The 25713-nt window shown below is 44.7% G+C and overlaps 2 protein-coding genes across 4 annotated transcripts in view; one reads left to right on the top strand and one right to left on the bottom strand.

Annotated features, from left to right (window-relative positions):
* The window catches only part of Wipf3 (WAS/WASL interacting protein family member 3), an 87412-nt gene extending 71368 nt beyond the window's left edge, over window positions 1-16044 (top strand). For both annotated transcript variants that reach the window (XM_076863671.2, XM_076863682.2), the window contains exons 8-9: window positions 9772-9848; window positions 13988-16044. In XM_076863671.2, coding sequence (XP_076719786.2) covers window positions 9772-9848; window positions 13988-14011 — 101 coding nt within the window. In that variant the 3' untranslated portion in view covers window positions 14012-16044. The remainder of the gene's footprint in view (window positions 1-9771; window positions 9849-13987) is intronic.
* Window positions 16045-19976: 3932 nt separating this feature from the next.
* The window catches only part of Scrn1 (secernin 1), a 42738-nt gene continuing 37001 nt past the window's right edge, over window positions 19977-25713 (bottom strand). For both annotated transcript variants that reach the window (XM_076863694.2, XM_076863705.2), the window contains exons 6-7: window positions 25522-25702; window positions 19977-23958 (exon numbers count right to left, since the gene is read on the bottom strand). In XM_076863694.2, coding sequence (XP_076719809.2) covers window positions 23800-23958; window positions 25522-25702 — 340 coding nt within the window. In that variant the 3' untranslated portion in view covers window positions 19977-23799. The remainder of the gene's footprint in view (window positions 23959-25521; window positions 25703-25713) is intronic.

Consider the following 25713-nt stretch of genomic DNA (forward strand, 5'->3'; position numbering starts at 1 on the left):
ACAACACCAGGGTTAACTGGCATCACATTTGGATGCCTAAATTTACCACATATCCCTTTCCTCCTGGGACTTTTGGCTAGGGAGCTAAACGCTCCCAAACAACACTGAAATGGGATACAGGGACTGTACTGGGAAAGAAATAGAATTCTCCCCAATTCAGAATTCTGACAAATCATGCAATGGAAAATATCCTTAGGCCAATGGTTCTCAACCATGGCTACCTACTGGAATGACCTAGGAGCTTTTAAAAGTCCTGAACTCCATGCTGCCTCTCATCAAAATATCCAGGGTGGGACCCAGATGTCACTATTTTTGAGAGCTGCCAGGTGATTCTGGTGTACAGTCTAGGTTGAGACTCAGCCAGGAGAAGGCCTCCAGCTGATTGAACAGTGTGATCAGGCTCCAAGAGAGGCTTTAATACAGCTCACCTGTTCAGACCTGAGAAGAGAGGAGGAGACTGAGGCAGAAACAGCAGGGAAGCGAGAGAAAAGCGAAGAGTGGGGTTCGACCACACTGTTGCATCTCGCTTGTTAAACACTGTCGCTGCTCACTTGTTAAATTGAGCCAATTCTTGTGCAGTGCTGAGCCAGCCGGACTGGAAGAGGGGTGGTCAGAGGCAGCAGATTGAATAGTATGGGGTGAGAGTTGGATGTGTGCCTACCCTTGTTAAGGTACATAAACAAGTCAGGATGGCACCTGTTATTTTGCCAGAGAAATGTTAGAGTCTGTAAACAAGTCTGCATGGTGCCTGGCAAAATGCCAGAGGGAATGGTTTGTGAAGTAACAAAAGTGAGCCATTAAGTGTGGAGATTCCTTATTGGTTGACTGCTGTATCTATTTTATGCTAATTAGATAAGCTATGTAAAATGTATAAATACCACTCCTGTCCTACAATAAACGGCTTCCATTCCTGCTGTATCAACGTACACAAGTCATTCGCCCCCCCCCCCCCCCCCCGGATATTTTGCTGCAGCCAGACTGCGGCATACCCTATTGCCTAAGTAAGGACCCCGTTCCACTCACCTGAGCACCCTAATGAAAAGTCATCAGAGTCCAGGGCTAGCTTGAGACCAGGAATTGGGGACCAAGTTCAGTGGCCCTGTCCTCTCAGAGGGGCCTTGGTGAGGTCCCTTCTGCAGAGGAGCAGAGGTGCTCCAGCCTGCTCTGGTCAGGGCAGAGGGCTCTCAGCACCAGCCTGGACAGAGTTCCCTCTTCTGGCTGTGGGACTGCCTGTCAGAGAGAGGGGCCTTGTGTCCTCTTTTAATCACAGGTAAATACCATTTTTCTGACTTGAGAGAAAGGGAGTGGATTGTTATAAAGGCGGATGGGGGAGAAATCACATCTCTTTAGGTGTTAAAAAGACTGAAGAGCCAACAGTTGGAGGAGGCAGGTGCTGCACGGGTCTCACGTTCCTGCTCAGTTCAGCAAATGTGTGCACACTGCCCTTGCACAGCAGGCACCCTGCAGGCACCAGAGGCTGCAGAGTAAGAAGTAAGGTCCCCACACCACCTCTGCCATGCACACTCCTGAGAAATGAGTGAGAAGTTAGCCACCACACATGACAGTGTCTTAATGACTGGAGTGTTAGGGGCATTGAGGGGAAGGAGTAAAAGGTGGGGTCACAGTGGCCTAGAGAGAGGGCAATGTTTGCACATGCCCAGGAGAGAACATGATAGCATGGTGCATTTAGGAACCATAAGTCCCCCGTGGTACTTTAGGCATAAGGCTACACAGGCTGTCATAGGTGACAAGTTGGGGAGTGTCAGTAAATAACACCCTTTTCTCATCTCATGAAATAAGCACAATAATCTTGTGAAATAAGATATCAGTATGAAGACTTAGGGGTCCCCGTTCTCATTGGGCATGACTTAGGAAGTCAGCAGTGGCAGACTTCATACTGCCCATGGTGCCTGAGAATTGGAGAGCTACAGTCCTCAGCCCCACTCAGCCTGCCCAGCAGGGAGGGCACAGCTGGCAGTCTGTGCTCTATGCCTCATCGCAAGAGAAATGTTTGCATCAGTGCCCACCTCAAAAGTAATCCCCTGCTGCTCAGAAAGGAACAGAAAAAAAAATGTCTGCTAAATGAACTGACATCTTACAGATGACAAAGGGAAATTGCAATTTCAAAAATAAGGTGACTATTTTCGATTGACGTGGCATCAGTGGACATGAAATACTTCGGGAGATTCCCTCAAAATTAAACGAGCATATTCTTGCCATCCTTGTGAATCACAGGGGAGAGCCTTGTTAATGATGTTAACTGCACATTTCTCCGTGCAGTTTTCCTCTCCTCTCTATTGAACTGGTTCCCCAAGACATTGGAGCCTTCACGGTCCAGGAGTCATTGTTGTTTCTGTGAGACACGTGGGTTCTCATGCTCAGGGGTGGCAGTGCTCACTCTGTCTCATCCTGCTTGTTTTCTCTCCCCTTCCTTCTACAGAGCATGCATGCTAAAGTACACACATACCCGAATACACAAATGCCCTAATATTTAGCTTTTCCAATGGAACTGACAGCTTTTCGCTGTCTCTGCTCTGCAGTTAATGGCTATTTTTTTTTCCCATTGGTAAGATGATTTTGTCTAGTTATTTAAATATTTTAGTGATGCATTAGGTTCTTCAATGATTTAAATATAAAACATATGACCTGTGTTAGTCACTCTTCCTTTACTGTAATACAATAATCAAGATAATCAATTGAAGACAGAAAAGATTATTTGGCTTACAGTTTCAGAGGTTTCAGTCCATGGTCGACTGGCCCAGTGCTTTTGGGTTTGTGGTAAGGCAGTATCTTATGCAGATGGTGGAGCAAAGCTTGGGGCAGCCAGGGATCAAAAGAGAGAAAGACACTAGGGTCAATAGTCCCCTTTAAGGGCACACCCCCATGACCTAAGACTTCCCACTAGATTCCACCCTTTAAAGGTCTCCACCAAACCACAAGAGCGCCACAGGCCGAGGACCAAGCCTTGAAGACATGGGCCTTTGGGGGACTTTCAAGATCCAACCTATTGCACGACCCATCAATTCCCTCCAGGGTATAGAACAAAAGAATTTTAAGCTAGTCTTCAAACAAAGCACTACACTATGAATGCTGTTCAGAAACATTCATAGCAGCATAATTCACAATCACCAAAAAGTAGAAATGACTGATAAATTCATAGACAATGATCATCCTGTAATGAGATATGATTCAGCAATAAAAATGAATGAAGTACTGAGACATGCTAGGGCATGAATGATGCTTGAAAACATGCTAAGTTAAAGAAACCAAACAGGACAACATGATTGTAGGGTCCCATTTATATGAAATGTCCAAAATAGGCAAATCCATAGAGTCAGAAAGTTAGAATAGGCATTCCAGGGGCTGAGGGTTTGGAAAATGGGGAGTGACTGCTAATGGGTATGGAGTTTCCTTTTTGGGGTGATGAAAGTGTTCCAAACTCCAGAGTACTTTTCATCTTGTAAAACTGAAACTCTACACCCATGGATTAATAACTCCATTCTACTTTCTGTCTCTATGATTTTGAGTACTCTAAGTACTTCCAATAAGTAGAATCATACACTATTTGCTCTTTAAAAAAATATTTATTTTTTAGTTGGACACAATATCTTTATTTATTTATTTGTATGTGGTGCTGAGGATCAAACCCAGGGCCTCACATGTGCTAAATGAGCGCTCTGCCACTGAGCCACAACCCCAGCCCCCTATTTGCTTTTTGTTACAGGCTGATTTCACTTAGCATGATGTCCTCAAAGTTCATCCATGTAATTTATGTCAGAATGTCCTTCCTTTTTAAGGCAGAATAATATTCCATTATATATGTATGTATACACACACACACACACACACACATACACAAATACCACATTTTATTTATCTATTCACTGGCTGATTAGGTTCTGCCACATTTCAGCTTTTAAAAATATTTGCTGCTATGAACAGAGGTATACAAATGTCTCCTTAAGACTCTGATTGTCACGGCACACAATTAAACCACTCAGGGTCACTCCACGTGAACTGGGCTGGCATGAAATAATGACACAGAAATACCTTTTTCTTTGGGTTTTATGACAGCTCTTCTGATCTAGCTCCCACAAAGGAGGCAAGGCAGGCAAGAAAGAGAAAGAGCACACCTCAAACCCAGTTTTATTAGGGAAAAGCCATTCAAATGAAGCAAGCAGTCAGGTTTCAGGGGGCTTAATCTAGCTTCGAGATGTCTCCCAGGTCAGCAGGTTGACTGACATCTTGGAAGGCCATACCCATCTCATGTGCTGTGTAATGATCAAAGGCAGAACAAGCGAAAGGGACACATCCGTGCACAGCCCAGACAGAGCTGCATCGTCAGTCCAGTCCGCTTGTGTGTTGAAAATGCTCACAGCTCACACACACACAGCCCATGGCTGGCTTGCCACATCTCTATATTCCCATCAGTCAAAGCTAGGGGGCGCTCAGCTCCTATGAGGCAGCTCCCAACACCTGATTTCAAACTCTTCTGGGGTATATATCTCAAAGTAGAATGGCTGGGTTGTATGGTAATTTCTATTTTTAATTGGTTGAGGAACCTCCATACCAGTTCCCATAGCAGCTCCATTATTTTACATTTTCACAAAAAGCACATAAGGGGGTTCTAGTTTTTCTCCATCCTTATCAACCCTGATTTTAAGTTTTAAATTTTAATTTCATTTCATAGTAGACAGTCTAGTGAGTGCAAAGTGGTATCTCATTGAAGTCCAACTCCTCTTTGAAAAGAATTATTTTATGTTTAAAGTAAAACTTGGCCACCATTATTTCCAGGAACTGTGCAACTTCTCCGCTAGGCACTGCAATGACTTTAGCAGTATTGGGTGGATCATGTCTCAGAAATTAAAAAGGATGAGATGTTCCAAAGCTGAGAGAATCCGTAGAAAAAGCACACCTCAGGGGGAGAGTAATTATTTCTGCCTTTGTAGTGGGCAGTTGGGCAGGACCCTCTGCCCCAGCGAGCTTTTCTCGGCTACTCCTGATAGTTACTGTCAACCACAGCCCTTCATAAACTGTCTTCCAGCCTCCTACTCCTTCACCACAACTTCTGCCTTTCCTGGGCATTTCTTTATTTCTCTAAACCTGCGAAGGTGCTTTGATGTCTACAAAATCTGTCCCTTGATCTACTCTGTCCCTGAGCCTTCTCTGCTCCTCTTTGAGCCAGCACTGTCTCCCTGTGTCACTTCCTCTCCTCCTGTTCTCTCTCCTGCTGAGTCCTCCCAGTCCTTCTCCCCTCCCTGCTGTGGCAAGAGCTGCAATCAAGGCCACCAGTGGACCTCCCCCTTGCCAAATCCCATGTTCAGAAGCATCAGGGTAGTATACAACCCCGTCTTCCAAAGCTCTTCTCCCACTTAAGATTTCCCAACATCTCTCCCTCTCCTTTCTACTTCCACTGAATTCTGATGGCTCCTCCATTTTTTTTTTAAATACCAAAACCTCAGAATCATCTTCAACTTCTTTCTCTTCTCCCACATTCAACTTAGCAGTAAACTCTAGGGCATCTTCCAGTGAAATGCATCTAGAATCTGATCTCTCTTACCTCTTCTTGCATTTCTTTCCCAAATTACCTCAGGAACCTGCTAACAGGCTTCCCTGCCTCCCAATGTAGCACAAGTGATGTGTCTAAAGCCCAAGCCCAATCAAGCTGCCCTCTGCCTCAGAGCCTCCAGTAAATTCTCATCTTGCTCCAAGTCAATGAAAAGTTTTTATCATGGTTCATAAGGCCTACATGAACTGTCCCTCTCCTCTTGAACCACTCTCCTCCCACCTTACTTTGCTCTAACACCACCTCAATTTCTAGAACATTCAAAGCACAATTCTGCCTCTGGGTTCTTAGCATCTGCTTTTCCTTATGTATGAGACATTTTCCTCAGATAGCCACAGACTCATTCTCTACTTCCTGTGGATCAAATGGTACCTGTCTATCAGCTCGGGCTGCCAAAACAAAATACCGTAGACTGGCTGGCTTAACAGACGTATATTTTCTCACAGTCGAGAAGCTGAAAAGATTAGGTGCTGGCTGATTCGGTTTCCAGAGAGCCACCTTCTCGCTGAACTCACATGGCAGAGAGGAAGAACCACTTTCTAGTATGAGGGCACTAATCCCATCAGGGGGCCCACCCACATGACCTCATCTAACCCTGATCACCTCCCAAAAGCACATCTGCCAATACCATCACACTGGTATTGAGATCTCCACATGTGAATTTGAGAAGGGGGGACACAATTCAGTCCACAGCAGTACCTTATCAGACAATCCTTGACTGATGTAAAATAGTAGGTCTCTCTGGCTCATCACTTTTTATTCTCTTCACACTGTTTTTTAATAGTCTTCAAGGTATTTATCCCCTGCTGACATGTGATGTGTTTACCTGCCCCTTGTCTGTCTTCCCCCATACAGGGTAAGACCTGCATGGCAGAGAAGGCACCAATTTTATGCACTGGCCCATCTCCAGCTCTCAGAATGGAGTCAGGCATGCACTCAGTAAATACTTGTTGAATAAAAAGGCTCACTCATGTATACATTGCTCGACTATTTACAGAATAAAAAATTTGGAAATATCACAAATCTCCATCAGTGGAGTTTAAAAAATTAAAGCAGAGCCACAAGATGGAACAACAGGAAAACATTAAAACAACGTTGCCGAATATTTAGCACATTGGGAAAACATCAACACCATCTTGTTGAATAAAATAATACCAAAAAAGTATACAAAAAATAAATACAATCTATTTTTTTGTTGTTGTTGTTATTACAGGATTAAACCCAAGGATGCTTAACCACTGAGCCACATCCCCAGCCCTTTTTTTTTTTTTTTTTTAATTTTGAGACAGGGTCTCACTGAGTTGCTTAGGGCCTCACTAAATTGCTGTGGCTTTGAACTTGGCATCCTCCTGCCTCAGCCTCCCGAACTACTGGGATTACCGTTGTATGGCTCTGCGTCCTGCTTATGATTTAAATTTTAAAATAAATAAATAAAATTAACTTGTGTGTTGATGGAGAAAAAGAGAATTTGATCAAACAGAGGAAGAGAATAGAAATACACCAAAATATGAAGTGATTGTCACTCAGTGCTTGTCTGTGTTGTCTAAATTCTTTTGATAAATGAATACTGCTTTCAGTAATCATTGAAACTTTTAGATTTGCAAATTATTGGGAGAAGAGAAGAAGATTAGCCCACCCACAGGTCCATCTACCTGTGCAGGAAGGGAGGCATGTGGCATGTAGGGTGACCTCTCTTAGCTTGGGCTTAGTCCAGAGGAGATGTGCTCAAAGGGATGATGAGTCTCCTGGGCCCATCAGTTCTGTGATAGCAGTGACAGTAGGGAAGGAGAGAAAAGGCCAGATGGAAGGTTTAGATCCAATGGAACCTGTTATTCCCTTCACTTAGAGATGACAAAAAGGCCCTTTGGTGCCATCTGGCTTCATGTACAGCTGGAGAAACCAAGGCAGAGTACAGAGGCCTGCCTCTGCTGCCTGTGGTCAGGGCTAGTTCAGATCTCTGCTCCACGTCCAGAGTGATCTTTGCATCTCGGCACGCTACCTCCTCACTTTCCTGCCACGGTGGACTGAGGTTAGGCACACCGTTGGCCCTGCACTGATGGTTAGGTCTGCTCCTCACACGAGTCTGCCTTTCCCGAGCCCACCTTCCCAGCTCCCAGGAATTGCACTCCAAGGCTGGTAGAAGAATCTCCAGGGGGCCCTGCCTTAATGGCCAGCCAAGTTTCTAAATCCTTTCTGGACCCTCTCCAAGTCCTACATATCTATTCTCATGTCACTTGGTTACAGAATGAATTTTTTTCCCGCTAATATGAAAATGTGGCTTTGGCTGGAGAAAGATACAAGGCGAGCTTTGAAGGAAAAAAAAGGCTGAAAGCCAGCTTGGCCCTGGGTCCTGCTCCTTCATCCCTGGCACAGACATTCCTCTTTCAACCTCACAGTGCAGAGGAGTGTGCACCACGACTGCTGCTCCCAGTGTTCCTCAGGGCCACAGCTGCATTAGCAGGGAAGCAGAGCCCTCGGTTTGCAGGAGATTGCAGCAAAGGCAGCAACGTTCACTCCGTGGGCTCTGCCAGTGCAGTAGGGGCTGGATGGAGACGGGGAAGAGATGTAAAAAGATTTCTTACTCTGAGCTCTAGTACCGAAAGTTTGAAAACTGTAGTTTGGATGAATATGAAATACCTTTCCATGGGGAATAGCTGGTGTGATGGACAGTTTCCGCAGAACGGCCCCACTTGAAGAATTCCAGAAGATTCTACTGACATTTTATAAGGGGAAATCCCTTCAAAGCCATTTTTAAATCCAAAGCACTCTGTCTAACCCTGACAATGTCCCCACCACTCACTTCTGGCACCAGTGAAATTTCTCTTGCACTAAGGCCGGAGTTGTCTTTTCTATTTTATGGAGAACTCACTGATTCTCCTTTAACCTCTTTGCTCTTGTTTCCAGGCATCTGTATCAAAACTAGGGAGAACTGTTTACCTGGGGAAGCCTGTTTTTTTACCTAATGGTCTTCAAATGGGGACATGTTGGCCCCCAGGGACCAGTCAGCCATGTATAGAGTCAGGTTTGAGTTTACAATTGGGCATGGGCCTGGGGCAGGGTGTGACTGGCACCTAGTAACAGAGAGACCAGTTCTGCTGTTAAATGTCCTACAGCACAGAGGACGGCCTCACCACAAAGAATCGTAGAGACCAAAATGTTAATAAAGCCTGGATTGTGAAACCCAGACCTAGAAGATTTTTCTGTAGTAGACAGGAGTTTCTGAAATTTAAAAATAGTCATTCCCAAGGCTGTCTTCTCACGGGGTATCAGTTCAGGGGCTGTCAGTGCCTTTTTACTTTTACTCAAATTGGCTCAAAAATCCGAGATTCCCTGCATCATTTGCTCCAAAATATCTTTATTCTAGACCCAGTGCACTCATTAATTTAAAAAAATGTTTTAATGAAAGTTACAGTACCCATTTATTAATGTTTTGTTAAGTTTCAGAGACCCTTCTGAGTGATAGTTCATTTTTAAAACTGTACCATACAAAGTTGTCCCAATGGTTAATATATGCTCATGGTAGAAAACCTTCAGAAGTATTTATTCACAGGAATTTTAAAAAATAATAATTCTACTCAAGAGGAAACATTTCCATTTATTAATTGTGTTTTTAGTGAATTTTAAAAATAATCGAGACTGTTCTATTTTATACAATTTAGTTCCTCCAAACCAAGACTTTGTAAAAAGACAGCTGCTTCGTACTCCATTATATGATACTGAACTCTAGATTACCTAGAACCTTTGGTTGAACACAGGTTATTATCAGTTTTTCGATATCATAAATAATTTGTGATTGTTGTTTCTTTATTACATGCTGTTTTTTAAGTAGCACAGCAACCTGGACTGTCCTGGGGGCTTTGAGTCTAACTGACTCTGGCATGGTGCCTGGTACACTGTAGATGGGTAGAGCTGAAGGTTGTGGTAAGCCACGAGTCAGGAAGCGCTAACAAGTTTGAAGATGATGGGCCTCTCTAGATGCTGTCCTTGCAGCATGGACATGAGGACCCTGTGTCTGTGGTCTGTGGCTTTGAGGGTGGGGCGGAAGCACAGTCCAGGGCCAGGAGCCCAGTGGTCTCAGGTTTCCAGGATCACCTTGCCCTGGGTTCCTTTCTGGTGTGGAAGTGCTGGCTGAGCCGGTTTCTTGGTGGAGTGGGCCCAGCCCTCCCCAGTCCAATCAATGATGAAATCTTCCTTGTTTCTCTCAGGCCGCACACCTGGTCCCTGGCTCCAGACCGAGGCAGCTGGACAGAGCTCGGATGACATCAAAGGCAGAAATGCTCAGGTAACATAGCCCTCAGGGAGATTCTCCTGGGGAGCACGGAAAGGCTCAACGGCTGGGCAGCCTTCCTCACACTCGTTTTCTTCGTGGAAAGCCATTTTGGCATGGCTTTGTTTCAAGCCAGAATGGAACACTTAGAATTCAAGAGCTGAAGCATGGAAGGGGCCCCCAGAATCACTACCACATGCAGAAGCAAGTTGAGCCACTCAGAACCCCCTGTGGACTCATTCTGCTGTCATCACCCCAGTCCCTGCCCATTCTTCCCTGAGTAGCATAGTTTGAGAAGCCTGTGAGAAAAACCCTGTGGCATTTATAAAATCTAATTCAGTGTTCTCTCTCACCTGTAGAATACGTGGCTCCTTTTGGCACCCTTAAAGCTTTTTCCTCCATCGATATTATAATTGATTTTGGCCAGATTGCCTCACAAGCCAAGTCCTTTGGCTATAGGAAATTGACAAGGCCAAGAGGGAGACCACACGGGTGCTTTTGTGCCAAGACAGTCTTGGAAGAAATGCCCTTGCTCTCACCCCATGCAACTAGAAGTGTCTCCTAACCTGGGCAGAGGTGACATCTCCCACTGTACACAATGGAGTCTCACGTTTAAAAGTCCTTTGTTTCTTTGAAAACATGTACAGGCCTACTCTGGCCTCGTCCTGTTTCAGGGTTCTGTGTGACAGACAACAGGCTGGCTTGCTGGAACACTGGTGGCCATCCCGCAGAGGGAGGGAATGTGAAGGAAAGTGACCCAAAGAAGGAAGGGCCTCAGTTCCCAAAAGCCAAGGTAGTCCCTGGGACAGGTGGTAGGTACTTCCTCTGGCAAACAGCATTTCCCTTTTTTAACCTCAGCTAACCCAAGAATTGCAATGTCCATTCTCAGATGACAGGTTCAAAACAGGTGTACAACTGTAGTTAAAGAAGCATATGCACATAAAAAAGAAAGAAGAGAGGAAGAATATACACAGAATTGTCACGAGGTGGAGAGGATTCTGAGAGGATGATCGGATAAGACACACCAGAAATCTGTCTCCCCACCTGAACAACAATTGCACTGGCAAAACCCATCTGGTGGATTTGGAGTGGAACTCTGTGTAGAACTCTGGGGTCTATTGAAGGCTTGCAAGGTCCAGGGGATGCTTGGAGAATAAGTCAGAATTGATTTTAGGCGATTTCAGCTTGTAATAGTAGCTGCTGAGCATTCCCCACCCCAGCCAGCCCCATGGCAGGCAGCTATGCATGTGTTCTTGGAGTAACTTGCACCCAGTTTGGGGGAGCCAAGAAGGGCAAAGGAAAAAAAATACCCCCATCCTCCACACGTTGGGGATCTGGGCTTTAATTGCCCACTGCTGTTTCTGATAACGTGGGTGCAGGTAAAGAGGTGGCATCCCCCTGCACCTCTTCCCACCACTGCAGGTCTCTCTCCTTCTGGCTGAAGCAACCTCCAGGAGAATTTTTTTTCTTCCCTTCATTTTACTGTTTCTACTTTTGGAAGCCAAACAGCAAGCTGTTTGAAAGCAACTTCATATGTAGGGGAAATTAGGAAGTAACCACGTATGTTTAAGGGAAAAGGCATAGGCTCCAGAAAGACCTGAGAAGACCTTAAATTTACACCTCAAGCTGATTCTTGGCACAGAGATAACATACAAAAAATAAGATAAAAATAGAATAAAATTAAAAATGATAACAAATACTTCTAGAAAATTCTGGGGAGGAAGAGGATCTGCTTTCTAGTGTTATGGCATTGTTTGATTCAGATATCATTCCCAACAACAAAAAAGAAAATCACAAATTACACAAAGAAGTAGAAGAGTGAAGACCATTCAGCAACAACAACAAAAGTATCTTTGAAAAAGGGTTGATGGCAGATCTATTAGACAAAGAGTTTAAAACAGCAGTCTTAAAAATGTTCATGCTGGGCATGGTGGCACATCCCTGTAATCCCAACAACTTGGGAGGCTAAGATGGGAGGATAGCAAGTTCGAAGCCAGCCTCAGCAACTTAGTGATGCTCTAAGCAGCTTAGTGAGAACCTGTCTCAAAACAAAAAATTTTAAAAAGGGTTGGGGATGTAGCTCAGTGGTAAAATGCCCCTAGATTCAATCCCCCCTACAGAAAGTAAGTAAATAAATAAGTTAATGGCAACTCTGTTTTTTTTAATAGTAGCTGGACACAATACCTTTATTTTACTTTTATGTGGTGCTGAGGATCGAACCCAGGGCCTCATACATACTACGCAAGTGCTCTACCAACTGAGCTATAGTCCCAGCCCAAAAGGCAACTGTCTTAAAGTTGCTCAAAAAAGTAAAGGAAAATGTGGATAAATTCAAGCAAATGATGTGTGAACAAAATGGAAATATCAGTAAAAAGAAAGAAAACATAGAAATTCTGAAGCTGAAAAATACAACTGAAATGAAAAATTCACTAGAGAAATGAAAGGCAGACTTGAGTCAGCAGAAAAACAGATTCAGTGAACTAGAAGAAAGGAGAGTCAAAATTATTAAGTCTGAAGAAAAGTGAACAGAGCTATGGGACACCATCGGGTGTTTTCAGGGAGACGAGAGGGGCATAGAAAGAATGTTTAAAGAAATAACAGCTGAAACTTCACAAATTTGATTAGAGGCATGAATAAAAACGTCCAAAAAGCTCAGTAAACTCTAAGTAAGATGAACACAAAGAGACTAACATCAAGGCACACTATAATAAAACTTCTGAAGAACAGGGGATCTCAAAAGCAATAAGAGAATCGATTTGTCACATACCAGGTATCCTCAGGAAGGTTACTGGCAGATTTCTCATCAGAACTTTGGAGAGGACAAGGTGGTAAGCTAATATATTGAAAGTATTAAAAAGAAAAAAAACTGTCAACCAAGAATCCTATATTTGGCAAAACTGTCCTTTAGAAGTGAGGAAGAAATTAAGACATTCACATATAACAAAAGCTGAGGGAGTCTGTTCTCCCTCGCCTGCCCCATATCTCTGGCTTCCAGGAATCTCATGCCTTCCGTCTCAGATCACCTTCCTGCACATTCCATGCAGCCCTGCAAAATGGTCCAGTGTAGACACTGCCCGTAGAAGATGATCACTGCTTTTTACTTTCTTCCTTGTATACTTCCGTAATTTCTACAAGGAATGTATTGCTCTTGTGATCAGCAAAATAGAATCATCATCATAATTATAGTCTCATATATTTATATGGCTCTTTACAGTTTTTAGTTGGTTTGTATATGTTATCTCATTTGATCCTTTTAATCACCCTGTGATCAAACTGGAGAGAAACTTCTAATGCCATTTTGTTTTTCAGTGCTGGGGATTAAACCCAGGGACTCACATATGCTAAGCAAGTGCCTGACCACTGAACTACACTCCCAGCCCCAATGTCATTTATACAAAACAGAAAACTAGGTTCCAGAGGCTGATGGGTTTGTCGAAGGTCACATGCCCAGACCTTCTGAGCTTCCTCTGGTGCTCCTAACACTATATATATATCACTGCTCTTCCTGGTGTGTTAGAAGAGCCTTCCTCACCGTCAACAGGGCAAGGCTAGATGGGACATTATGCAGGATCAGGTCTCCAGCCTCATGACAGGCACAAACCTAAATCACCCCAGACTGATGCTTTTTGTCTCTGCCCGTCCAGTCAAGGATGGATTAAAAGTCTCTTTGGACATCCCCCCCGAGATCTCTGGAGATCATCTTCAATCATTTTCACTGCAGTGAGACACAAAGCAGCGCCCAGAGAAACCAGTGGGCTCTGGCCAGCACACAGTGCCCGGGGAGTGCTCTCTCCCTCATGGATGTTGGGCTGGAAGTCTGAGGGTCTGACTTCCTTTCTCCCTTTTCCCTTGCCCTGACCTGGTATCTCCAGCATGTTCTTGGTTTTTCCTGAACTTCCTGCACGGTCAACTGCTGGTTCTTGGTCTCTTCTAAATGCTCGTAGGTCAGAATTTTAGGTTGCCACACATAAACTTCATGCCCCATCTGGTTTGCCACCATGACTCCTTGGGTTAAAAAACCTCTCCTTATACATGATGGGACCATCTTCCCAGCCTTGGTGGTCCTATGTGAATGAGGAAAAGCTGTGTTTCCCACCCTTGAGTGCAGTGAGTCTTCTAACCCCACCTGGTAATCTTCTGTCATGTTTCCACAGTTATCTCTAAAGACACTCCGGTGAGAAGACGGATGAAGCCAAGGTCCAGGGGTTCCATGTCACAGGATGAACGTGTCAGGCCCCACCATACTCAAGCTGTATTCAGTCGACATACAGGCTCTGAAAGGAGCGCTTATTTATTGTAAATACGTGGTTTGCACGGGCTTTAAAGCAACATTTTAGTCCACTTTGAGTTATTTCAGTAATATTTTTAAAGACAACCACTGTTTCTCCATTATTTAAAATGTATCTTGGCATTGTCTATACAGACAGAGCCCTGCCCCACTCCATTGTGTCTATCCTGTGACTGTAAATATGCTTATGGGCTGGCCCTTCCTAGATTCTGAACCATTTTTAGAGCGTCCTTAGTTTGTAGGTGGTCACAAAGTCCTAAGTAGTCACAAAAGCTTCTTATTGGCATGACTTTATACTCTCATTGCACCAACTGCAAAATCAAACCAAATAATGCCTTATAAACGATGCAGCTCAGAGGAAGTAGTGTGTGCCCATACCCCGACGGTGCCGCGCAGCCTCCGGGGAGTGAGATGTCACATCTCACTTCCATTTTGCAGTACAGGGATGTCTTTTTGCTGCCTAATGTAAATATACTGCAGTGTAAAGGCAGGAGTGGGCTCAGCCCCTCCAGTGCCTTCCACAGGGCCCTTTTGTAACTGAATTATCCTACAAGTAGCCAATGCTCTTACTGTTTACAGTGCTCCTAGTGCCCATGTCTCCGTCACTTCCCTCTTGTCCCTCCAAGTTCCCAGCCCCGTCCTGGTAGTCCAGGTGAGGTCACCTTTATGAGATTTTGGTATTTTTTTTCCTTTAGGAAAAAACATACACTAATTCTGATTATCATGAACAGCTAATTCTATCCCAGAGGTCTCCCAACCTCCCAAAGAGGTTGCAAAGATTTCCATGGAAAATATGAGAAATGTGTAGAACAAAATGTCTGAAGAAATATATGCCTCAAATACCTGGCCACAGCCCCACCCTGAGAATCTGGGAACCACCCATAGGCCACACCCAGCCCCCTTCCCAACTGAGGGAAGATGTCACAGGCCCACAGCTTCCCCTTCCCCTGGGCTGGGCACCTGGGGGCGGGTGGACATTCAGCTCCCTGATGATGCAGAGTCCAGCTGGGCTGGAGCTGCCCCTCACCTTTTCCTTGAGCCAGCCAGGGCATGGAAGTGGACAGGGAACGCTGACACGGATAAAGGAGAGAGACTAGGAGGAAACAGACTGAGATCCCTGAGGAAATCGGAGAGGGAGAAGAGGAGGATAGCAGAAAACAAGTTTGCTTTGGAACAACCCACTCATGCCCTTGAACCTTGAGGATGCGGGACAGTGAGCCACAGTGAGCTGGGTTTGGCCAACTTGACTGCAGACCCCTCGCTGTGGTCTGGAGCCCATCAAGCTGGTGTCCTGCATCGGTGTGTGCTTGCTCATTCCAGATGGGAGAAACTGAGTCAGCGTCAAGTATGCATCTCTGGGGCACGACTCAGGCCAAATCGTAACAGCTAAAATCAGTGAGAAAGAAGCTTTCGCAGGCCTTTTGCATTATTGATTTCTTGTATTGGTTCTGGAAGTTTTCCAAGAAGTCCAGATTTCATTTGGGGGACAGTATCCACTCTGCCTTCCCTCTGGTTGCATAAAATATTTACAAGAGCTTTAATTTGCATAATGGAGAAGGCCCTAGACACAGACAGTTCCACTTTGGAGTGGACTGCCGGCCCTGGTGAGGCATTCATAAGTCCTGCTGGGATAGAAAATTTATAATAAAACCATTCAAGAACAGAGGGAAGGAAGGAGCAGAAACCAAAAAATGGCAAATAGGGAGCAACCTCAGGAATCCGGCACCACGTGTGTCCTCAAGACCTGTCACTGAACGCGCACCCTCCAAGCTTGAGCAGTGTACAGGCTGAGCCCCTTGACCGTGGACTCATCAGAGAGGCGTCCCTGCCACCTCCCACATCCTCACTGACCCTGTTGTCTGTGACTCTCCCCCTGTTTCACCTGTATTTTATATTTATTGATGCCTTCCTCTGCAGATTCATTTCTTTGTACCTAATAAACTAACTTTAATAAGTGGAATGCTTCTGAGGTCATTTCTTAGTGAAAACCCATCTATGGGTACTGATCTAAGCCAATTTTTTAATGGTAACATATTTAGGAGATACTGTGTGATATTTTGAACGTACGATGTATAATGATCAATTTTGAGTACCAAGGCCAAACATTTTGGGGGGGGCACCAGGGATTGAACTCAGGAGCAGTCAACCACTGAGCCACATCCCCAGCCCTATTTTATATTTTAAGACAGGGCCTCACTGAGTTGCTTAGCTTTTGCTGAGGCTGGCTTTGAACTTGCAACCCTCCTACCCCAACCTCCCAAGTTGCTGGGATTACAGGCATGTACCACCGTGCCTGGGAAAGCCAAGGATTAGAAGTTTAAGGATTGGAAGGGCTTCTGAGAAGGCCACAACAAAATGGATGTTTACATGGACCCCGTGCTTGCTATAACATACAGTGATGGAAACAGAGCCTTTCTTCTTTGAGCCAGTTTACTGAGTATTTGGTTAAACCAAGCCTAGGGTTTGGGGGGTACTTTTCAGGTATGTTTTTTAAAATAGCTAAAATTAGCCAAGTGGGGTGGTACACACCTGTAATCCCAGCAACTGGGGAGGCTGAGGCAGAAGGATCCCAAGTTCAAGGCCAGCCTCAGCAACTTAGTGAGGCTCTAAGCAACTCAGCAAGACCCTGTCTCAAAATTAAAAAATAAAAAGACTGGGGATGTAGCTCAGTGGTCAAGTGCTCCTGGGTTAAATTCCCAGTACCTAATAACAATAATAATAATAAAGTAGATAACTATATTTATTCAGTTTTATTAATATAGAATGGGCAGAGTGTATTGTTCATAAATTCTGCTAAATTGTGTTAAAATGGAAAAAAAAAACTTTAAGCCTAAAATGCACTTGGACCCCCACTTCCTTAATTCAGCAAACCTCTCCAAAAAGCCTCCTGTGTGAAGCAAAACCATCTCCATCTCCATTAAAAGTGTTTTAGGTAGACTCTGAAGCCTGCTCTGGGGGAGATGTGGCTTCTCTGCTAGGTGAGCTGGCTCAGAATGACAGCTTAGAAAACGCACACAGATTTGAGTCTCTATCATCTTGTATGAGTTTGGGAAAGTAAATTACTTGTCCTGTGCTTTAGTTGCATTACATGGATGTGTACCTGGGCACATAGAGATGAAGTCACATGAGCAGGCCCTGACCCTTCAGTCACTTCAGTCAGGCAAGGGCACACCCCACCCTCTGAGGAGCCACCAGTTTGCGTATTTCATGCTCAGTCACAAACAGGGCTCTGCTGGCTGCCTCCCAGTTGCTCCCTTTTGTCGCTGGCTGAGCTGCTGGGACCACGCTTCGCTAGCTGTGCTGTGGGATAACAAAGCAGGAGGGGTAATTAAAATTCATAGATGTTCCGAAAATAAATCTCATCTAGAAACTAATTTGAAAGCTAGCTACTACATGCTTTGCATCCTAATGAGTTAAGGAGCTGACATTCTTTTTTCCTGCTGCCATATTGGTGGAGGTACCAATAAGCTCTTTAGTGACCAAAAAAGGCCAGTCTGAGTGGGGAAGAAGAGCAAGGGCCCAGGATAATCTACAAGGTAGGTGATGAATTCTAAAGTCCAGGCAGGTGGTAAAGGAGCTGAGCTGTACACTGAAGCAACTTCACACTGAGGCACCCCTTAGGAAATTAAGAATGGGAGAGGTGAGAGGAACAACTTCATGAGAAGAGCTGTAGATTCCAGAAGCCCTTCCAGGAGTTCCAGATTTTCTTCCAGAATTTCTAGGAGTTCCAGAATCTCAGACTGTGCCCCAAAAGGTTTGGCATCCTTCATGAACCCATTCTGTCATGGGTTGAATTATGTCCCCCACAAAATTCATATATAGAAGTCCTTGCCTCCAGTATATCTCAGGATGGTACCTTATTTGGAAATAGAATCACTGAAGATATAATTGTTTTAAATGAAGTCATACTGAAGTGGGCCCTAAGTTCAATAGGGCTAGTTTTCTTATAAAAAGGGAAAATTGGACATTGCCATACACATGGGGATAATGTGGTATAAGAGGAAAGCAGAGGTTGGGATGACGCTAAAGATTTCCAGCAAAGCACCAGAAGCTGGTCAGGAGACATGGAACAGATTGCCTCTCACAGTTCTCAGATGGAACCAGCCCCACAGACACTATGATCTTGCACATCACATCTAGGCTCCAAAGCCATGGAACAATAAATTTCTCCTGCTTATACAATCCAGTCTGTGGTACTTTGTTATAGCAACCCTACAAACTCATACCTACTCTTGGAGCTTTTCAGGAGTGTGTTACTTTAATGAAAAAAAAAAATAGGTGGGCAGTAGCAATTCCTTATGTCAATGGAGCAGTCGTCTAATCTGATCTTGACTCGGGTCACTTGTTGCAGGTGGCTTAGTCCTATTTCCTGAACAAGACAATCAATTTTGCATGCCATAAGAGCAGAGAGAACTTTTTTTCTTAAGAAACATCCTTGTGTCATGGAGCTGCTAAACCTTTAGAAGGAGGAGACTCAGCATAGATAGCATCAGCCATTCTGATGATCTAGACTCTAGACTTCCAATTCTAGTTCTTTCTTTCTTTTTTTAAATTGTGGTTAAATACACAACATAAAATTTGCCATCTTAATTGTTTTTTGTGTCCAGTTTAACTGAAGGGCACCTATACTGTTAAGCAGCCACCACCACCATCCAGCTCCAGAACTCTTCATCTTGTAGAACTTCAACTCTGTACCCATCAAACAACAATCCTCTATTTCTCCCTCCTCCCAACCCGTGGCAACCACTCTTCCTCTTCCTTCTCCTAGATTTGACAACTCTAGGTATTTCACATAAAGAGAATTGTACACTTCCTCCTGTAACTTGTTTATTTTACTCAGCATAACATCTTGAATGTTCATACATGTGGTGGCATGGGTCAGAATTTCCTTCTCTTTTTAAAAGCTGAAGACTATTCTATTGTATGGTGTCACGGAACATGGCTAAACCGGTCAGCGTCACTCCAAGTGAATTTTGTCTGACTAAATAAAGACACAGACACAGAAAGTACTTTTTTGGGTTCAATGACCGCTCCTCAGCCATAGCTCCTACAGGAGGGGCAAGGTAGGCAAGAAAGAGGAGGAGCACTCCTGGAACCCGGGTTTTATTGGGGAGAAGCCACTCAAATGAGGCAAGGGTAGGGTTACAAGAAACAAGTGGGTGTAATCCAACCCCATTTGGTGACGCCCACTCCTGGAGGTAGAGTCCAAACGCATTGCAGTGGGTGCAATACCTGTTCAGTACCTCCTCACTCAGGATTTAAAGGTGTGTACCTAGCTCCTGTCCAGAGCGACTCCCCAACAGTATGCTTATACTACATTTTGTTTATCCATCCATACATCTATGGATACTTGCCTACACATTTTTGCTATTGTAAATAATGCTATTATGAACCTGTAAGTACAAATATCTCTTCTGGGCCCTGATTTCCATTCTTTTGTAAAGATACTTAGAAATGGAATCACTGGGTCACATGGTAGCCCTTTTTTAAAACATTTTTTTAGCAACCTCCATACCATTTTGCACAATGGATGTGCCATCTTACATTCCCATCAGTAATCTACAAGGGTTCCTGTTTGCTACTTTTTGTTTTAAGTTGTAATCCTGATGGGTGTGACTCGATTTCTCATTGTAGTTTTGTGTTTACTTTTAAAGAGTGAATTTACCCAAAGAATGGTACCTAATGCAGGAAATTGCTGAGTTGATTGTTTTTTCTGAAGATTTCCAGCAGAAAACACATCCCCTTCCACACATTTCCTGTGTGGTGACTGATGCCAGCATTTTTTCATGAAACACAAGACAGAAGAGGCCACTGGACATTAACTTCAGTATTTTTTATTGTATGCTTGATGCATTTAGAGACAATCCCAAGGGCAAGCACTGGATAAAGGGACATTACCTGGTTTGTAGATAGTTGTACAAAAGACTGTTAAGACTACATGGTCAGTTCCCACTGCAGGAAACGAAGACTTTCTTTTTTATAATTCGCTGCCAGTGGCATTTTCCAGCTAATACATTTAAACTCTCACAACATGATTGCAAACATGTATATATTGGTTCCCACAAGAATTCTGCATGTGACATTTCAAGATGTATGGTGTCAATATCAGATAAAGCACATTTTGACAAAAACCTAAGGAGAGCAGCGGGGACTTAAGACTGCGTGGAATGAAATGCCACAGCTACAGGAAGCATACAGTAGAACTGGGACAGCCAGGCATGTGACCTGCCACTCCTCCCCCTCCCAGAGAGCATGCCCAGTGAGGTGGGTCCCCTTGCTTTCTTCTCCCTGTGCTTTCTAAAGCTAAGAGCTCAGTTGAAGACTTCTCCAATGAAGGATGGGTGGGTCTCCAATCAGGAATGCAATTAGAGAGCTCATGACAGACACAGGGTCCCACCTGTCTTCCCTGCTATCAGCCAGAGCTATGTGTCACCTGTACGGAGGTGAGATGACATCTGTTAGGATGCACAGTCATTTTCTTAGTCAGCAGTTACTTTTTAGACCTAATGATTCATCCAATACTAAAGGAACTTCGTAGCTAAGATCTAAGAGGCATATGCCTGCTCTGTTAGCTTGTAGGGTAGCTCCTAATAATAACATCAGGTCTTACATTACAGGGCACTAATGAATCTCCATAATTTTGGTTATGTCCTTATTCTACCTAAGGTTCAAGCCACCTCCAAAAATGAAAGCACTACTATTTCTGCTTTGCTAATTTACTTTCACTGGAGTGTCTGCCCTTGATCTGAGGGCCGTCTTCACTTATGGTAAATCCCACCTAATAGACAAGACTAACTAGCTTATGATAGGTTACAGGGGAGGTGGGGGAGAGATTCTGTCCTTTATGGCCATGACTTCTTTCTGCACAAAGCATGCTCTGGCACCCCACCTTCTTAAAAGATATACAAATGGTATTTAGGAAGCTATTTACACATGGTGACCTTTAAACATTAGTTTCACGCTTCATCTTGAATATTCATTTTCCTATATAACCTTCAGAAAAGCAATCCCTGGAAAAGAAATTATCCATGTAATAAGCATTCTTCCAAAGCAAAATCTGTTAGAAGCATTTAAAAGCAAACATTCCCCCTACAACAGCCTACTCAAAATTCAACAACATATTTCTGACTGTTGTCACTAAACGTGAGTACAGCCACATCAGCAGACTGCTTGCTCCGTTGTCTTTCCCCACCCTTCCCAAATGCACAAAGAAACCTGAGCACTGTTATTCAGGTTTGACTGTACACAGACCCCCACCTCCATTGCCTGTTGGGAGGCACTAGGCCCACACAGAGGGCAGGCACACCCTCTAGCGGTAAGACATCGACATTACAGCTGTGATTGATATACAGTTGACCCTTTCCTGCCTGCAATGTCCACAAACAGAAGTAGCCACTGTGTTTCCCACTGCACAACTGGCTGGATAAAGACAACGAGTTGCTACGGTCATCTGTGACCTGGGCCATAGTAATAAAAGCAGGCCTTGGTGTGATTTATTTGCACTAGACTTCTGATCAAATCCTGTATTACCCTGACTATCTCAGACAGGTCAGGTCTATTAAAATGCTTCCTAACCTGTGCAGGTGAGACCATGCATTGAAAGAGAGGATTTCTGCAACACCTCATTTTAAATAACCACTCCTCAGTTAGACTTTGGAAGGTAAGTACCTACATCATTCTCGAACTTCATCCTTTTCCCCCTTAGCAGCTATAGACACTTCTAGAATGGCCACTCCACCTAAGAGGAGATCCTCAACTCATCAGCAGTGAAAGCTCAGGTGAAACCTACACTACAGGCTGCCACTACTGGCTGCCATAAACTTGGTCAGCGGAAATAGTCTTCCCATCTTTACTTAGTGATTTTACATACAGAATTTACAAAACTGCTGAATAGAAAGTTCATGGCAAATCTATACATACACTCTTGTAGAAAGAAAATATTCATTCCCATAAAATTTCTGAGGCTGGGGACAAGGCTCAGTGATAGAGAGCATTTGAGTGCTTGCCTTGCATACTCAAGGCTGTGGGTTTCATCCCCAGAACAACAAAAAAAAAAAAAAAAGAAAAAGAAAAACGTTAAAAAAATCTCTGATCCTTGGTATTCTACCCACATAATGAGCGGCTGTGTCACTTTCAGCCCTCATGGGCTATGACATATCTGCTGAGGAGTGACTACCCCTGAGCCATTTCCAAGTCTACTTATCCAATATTTCCTTTTGCTAAAATCATGTCAAGGATGATGAAGCATCATTAGACCCAAAGAGCACTCTCCCGCTAGCTGCTCTATTATCAGACACTCTTATCAGTCATCTCTGCCACTTTGCCATTGCAGGAGTTGGGAGAGAGTTCAATAGATGAAGGCAAGCCCCACCACTTCCTGCCCACTTCCACTACCAGTCTGGAAGCAGCTGCAGGGCATGAGGACTAAGCGGGAAGATCCAGGCGGTCAGCTGCTTCAGACACCCATGTGTGCATTCTGACAGGCTGGGCAGGAGGGGTGGAGTTGGACTGTGACCCCACAGAGATGTGCTCTTATATCTGTCTGTCCACCTTCTTGCCCTCTGAAAGCCCAGTATGGAGCCCACCTGGTCTTCCTTGCCTACTTTTCTGTGATCTACTAGTGGGTCAAATCCTATGATATTGAAGCAGATCAGCTCAGCTGGAGTCTCTCTGCTGAGATAAAGTAGCGACTGCTCGAATCTCAGCAACTTCAACTGCAATCTAAACAGTCAAGATTTTTTTTCCTTTTCTTTCCGTCATTAGCTGAGAGTCACAGTTGCATGGGGTGGGACTACGCCGCAGGGCCACTGAATGAATCCTAGATTAAATGCTGGTAACTAGACCGGGAGTTGTCCCTACCCAAGGCCCCATCTACATGGTAGGTGCACTGCTCTGTAGGGATAGCAGCGTGTCTTTTGGGAGACCCACTTGTCGATCCTGGGAGGTCACTGGCACAGCTCCCTGAACCTCTAAGGTGTGTAGGTTCTGGCTAACAGTGCTGCCCAGCTCTCCTGCATATGAAGCAGGGTTGGGTCCACCACACACGAGTACAGCGCATGGAAATCAGGTCCTTGGAGACCATGGACACTAGGACACAGCTGGGGCTGCTGAGAGGCCCCTTTATTCCCTCCCATTGGCTTCGTTCCCCAGGGAACACCTGTGGAAACTGCGGTGCCCACAGGCATGCGCCCAGGTGAAGAGCAGCTGGGGAGGTGCCCCCTGCCCTCCACACACACGGGAGCCTGTGTACGCCAACAAACGCCTTTTGTTAACCTGGAAGAAACGGGTACTGAAAGACTAAGACTTCAAAAGAGCTTGCTTTTCCCACCAACTCAACACGGCGGAGCCTGTCTTTCAAGCCTCCATGAACTCTAGTCCTTCAAGAGGCTAATGTGTCCATTGTCACTGAAATACAAGAATAGCAGCTTCAGATCCACAATTTGTCACACAACTGAACGTGAGAGGCCAGAGGGATACGTGTTACATAGCAAAGGAAGGGGACCTACACAGCTGAGAAAGAGACATTTAGAGACACAAGATAACAGTTGGATCTGGCTTCAGAAAAGGAGACCACCTGATAACTTTTCTCATTTTTCTCAAACAGGAGAGTGGTTTGTTTTGCTGGTCATTTAGTCAGGTGGGAAGTTTTAAATAAGAAGGGGAAAGGGAATGCTCACTTCACTTAAAGAACTTAATCTCCGTGTCGACACAGTCATAGAAAAGGTCCCCCACCTCGGCGGGGTCTGGGGGCTCAGGGCTGCTCAGGATTTCTTCCATGGCTTCCAGGCCTTGCTTCTCCAGCTCCATCATGGTCTTCTTCAGCATGCGGCCCTGCTCCTGAGGAAGGACACAGCCTTTGCACAGTCAGCACAACAGTGGGATTGTGGCTGTGGACACTGAGCCTCGGGGGTTCCGCTGGCTTCCTGCTCACAGTCCCATCCACCCACTCTGATCTGTTCCCAAACCACTGCCCCGAGGGCCGTTCTAGAATGTGGCTGCTTCAGGATAAAATCCAGACTCCTGAGCGGCATTCAGGGAAGGCCCTAATGAGAAGAAAGTTCTTGTGGGCCTGACCCCTTGCCTCACCTCTTCCTCGTCTTCAGCCAGACTGAAATTACCTTCTCCATCTCATGATACTTTCCCCCACTGTACAGTGAGTCTTCCCTCTAGCAGGTCCTTCCCTATGTCAACACTTGGGCAACTTGTGCTGGGACACAATGGCTGGGACATAGGAGGTGTACGGCAAAGATGTTTGCTGAGTGCTCAATGAATGTTCATCTCCTGGGCACTCTTTTTAGGAGATGGTAAGAACTCTTCCTCCAAGAAGGACTCGCTCATTTACAGTGGGTGACACTGAAGGCTTTCATTTACCCAATTAGTCCCAGAACTGAGAAGCCACTCTCCTTACTCATCCACTACTTTCTGATTCAACCCAAGAGTCATTTCTAAATTTCAAAACCCACCAATCCCATGGGCTCTTTCTACCCCTACATTCTCATTGCTTGATACCCAGAAAACCAGACACCACTAGGTGACATTTTGAGTCTACCTGGGGCTTTCTGTCATCCACCTAGAAAATAAGCCCTGTCAGAAACTTTATTAACCAAGCTTCGATCATAGAAGCAGTTTGACTTTGAAAAAGTACTCTTTAAAAAAAATGGGAACTTAGCTGGGCATGGTGACACACGTGTGCCTGTAATCCCAGTGGCTTGGGAGGCTGCAGCAGGAGGATCATAGGTTCAAAGACAGCCTCAGCAATTTAGTGAACCCTTAAGCAACTCAGTGAGACCCTGACTCTAAATTTAAAAGGGAAGGGGGACTGGGGATGTGGTTCAGTGGTTAAGTGCCCCTAGGTTCAATCCCTGGTACCAAAAAAAGAAAGAAAAACTGGGAATTTGAGAATCTTTTTCTAAATGATATTGGTAGTATGGGAAAATATGCTTAACATAAAATTTGGTACATGGTGGTTGTGCAACCACCACCACCATCCATCTCCAGAGCATTTTTGGAGAATTACTTTTTGGAAATGGCATATGTTTGCATCTTTAAATAAAGCACTGCTAATCAAGTATAGCTTCTTAGCCCTAAAAGATTGCAAAGAATTTTTAGAAAGCACAGAAGCAGGTCTTCCTTCTAGAACTGCACATCTCTATTCCTCCTAAGTCAACAGTAAATGAGAGAGAGAGCTTGGCCTACTGAGTTCCAGAACATGAGAGGTAGAGGCTTTATTTTGCTTGGTTTCAGGAGATTGGGTAGGAAAATGAGCCCCAGCACTCTAGGAAGGCCTGTGGGACCTGACTTCCCGGGAGGAGACTGCCTAAGAGAAGAGGAGGCTAACGGACTCCCTGACTCCTTCCTCACGGACCTCATTACCCTCCCTGAACCCTCACCCAGGCTCACCTGGTCACTCTCGATGACAGCACGTGCCCACTCGTGGGCCTTGTACAGCTCATGCCGGCGGTCTGGTTTCTCCTGGAACCGAGGCTCCTTTTTAGCAGGGTCATCATCCCCAAAACAGGGAGACTGTGCTTTGGGAACGAGTTTTACATCATCAACAAAGATGAAAGGCTTGAATATGGACCTGGAAAGAAA

Source organism: Callospermophilus lateralis, chromosome 1 (assembly GCF_048772815.1).
Source record: "Callospermophilus lateralis isolate mCalLat2 chromosome 1, mCalLat2.hap1, whole genome shotgun sequence".
In the NCBI taxonomy this organism is placed as follows: Eukaryota; Metazoa; Chordata; class Mammalia; order Rodentia; family Sciuridae; genus Callospermophilus; species Callospermophilus lateralis.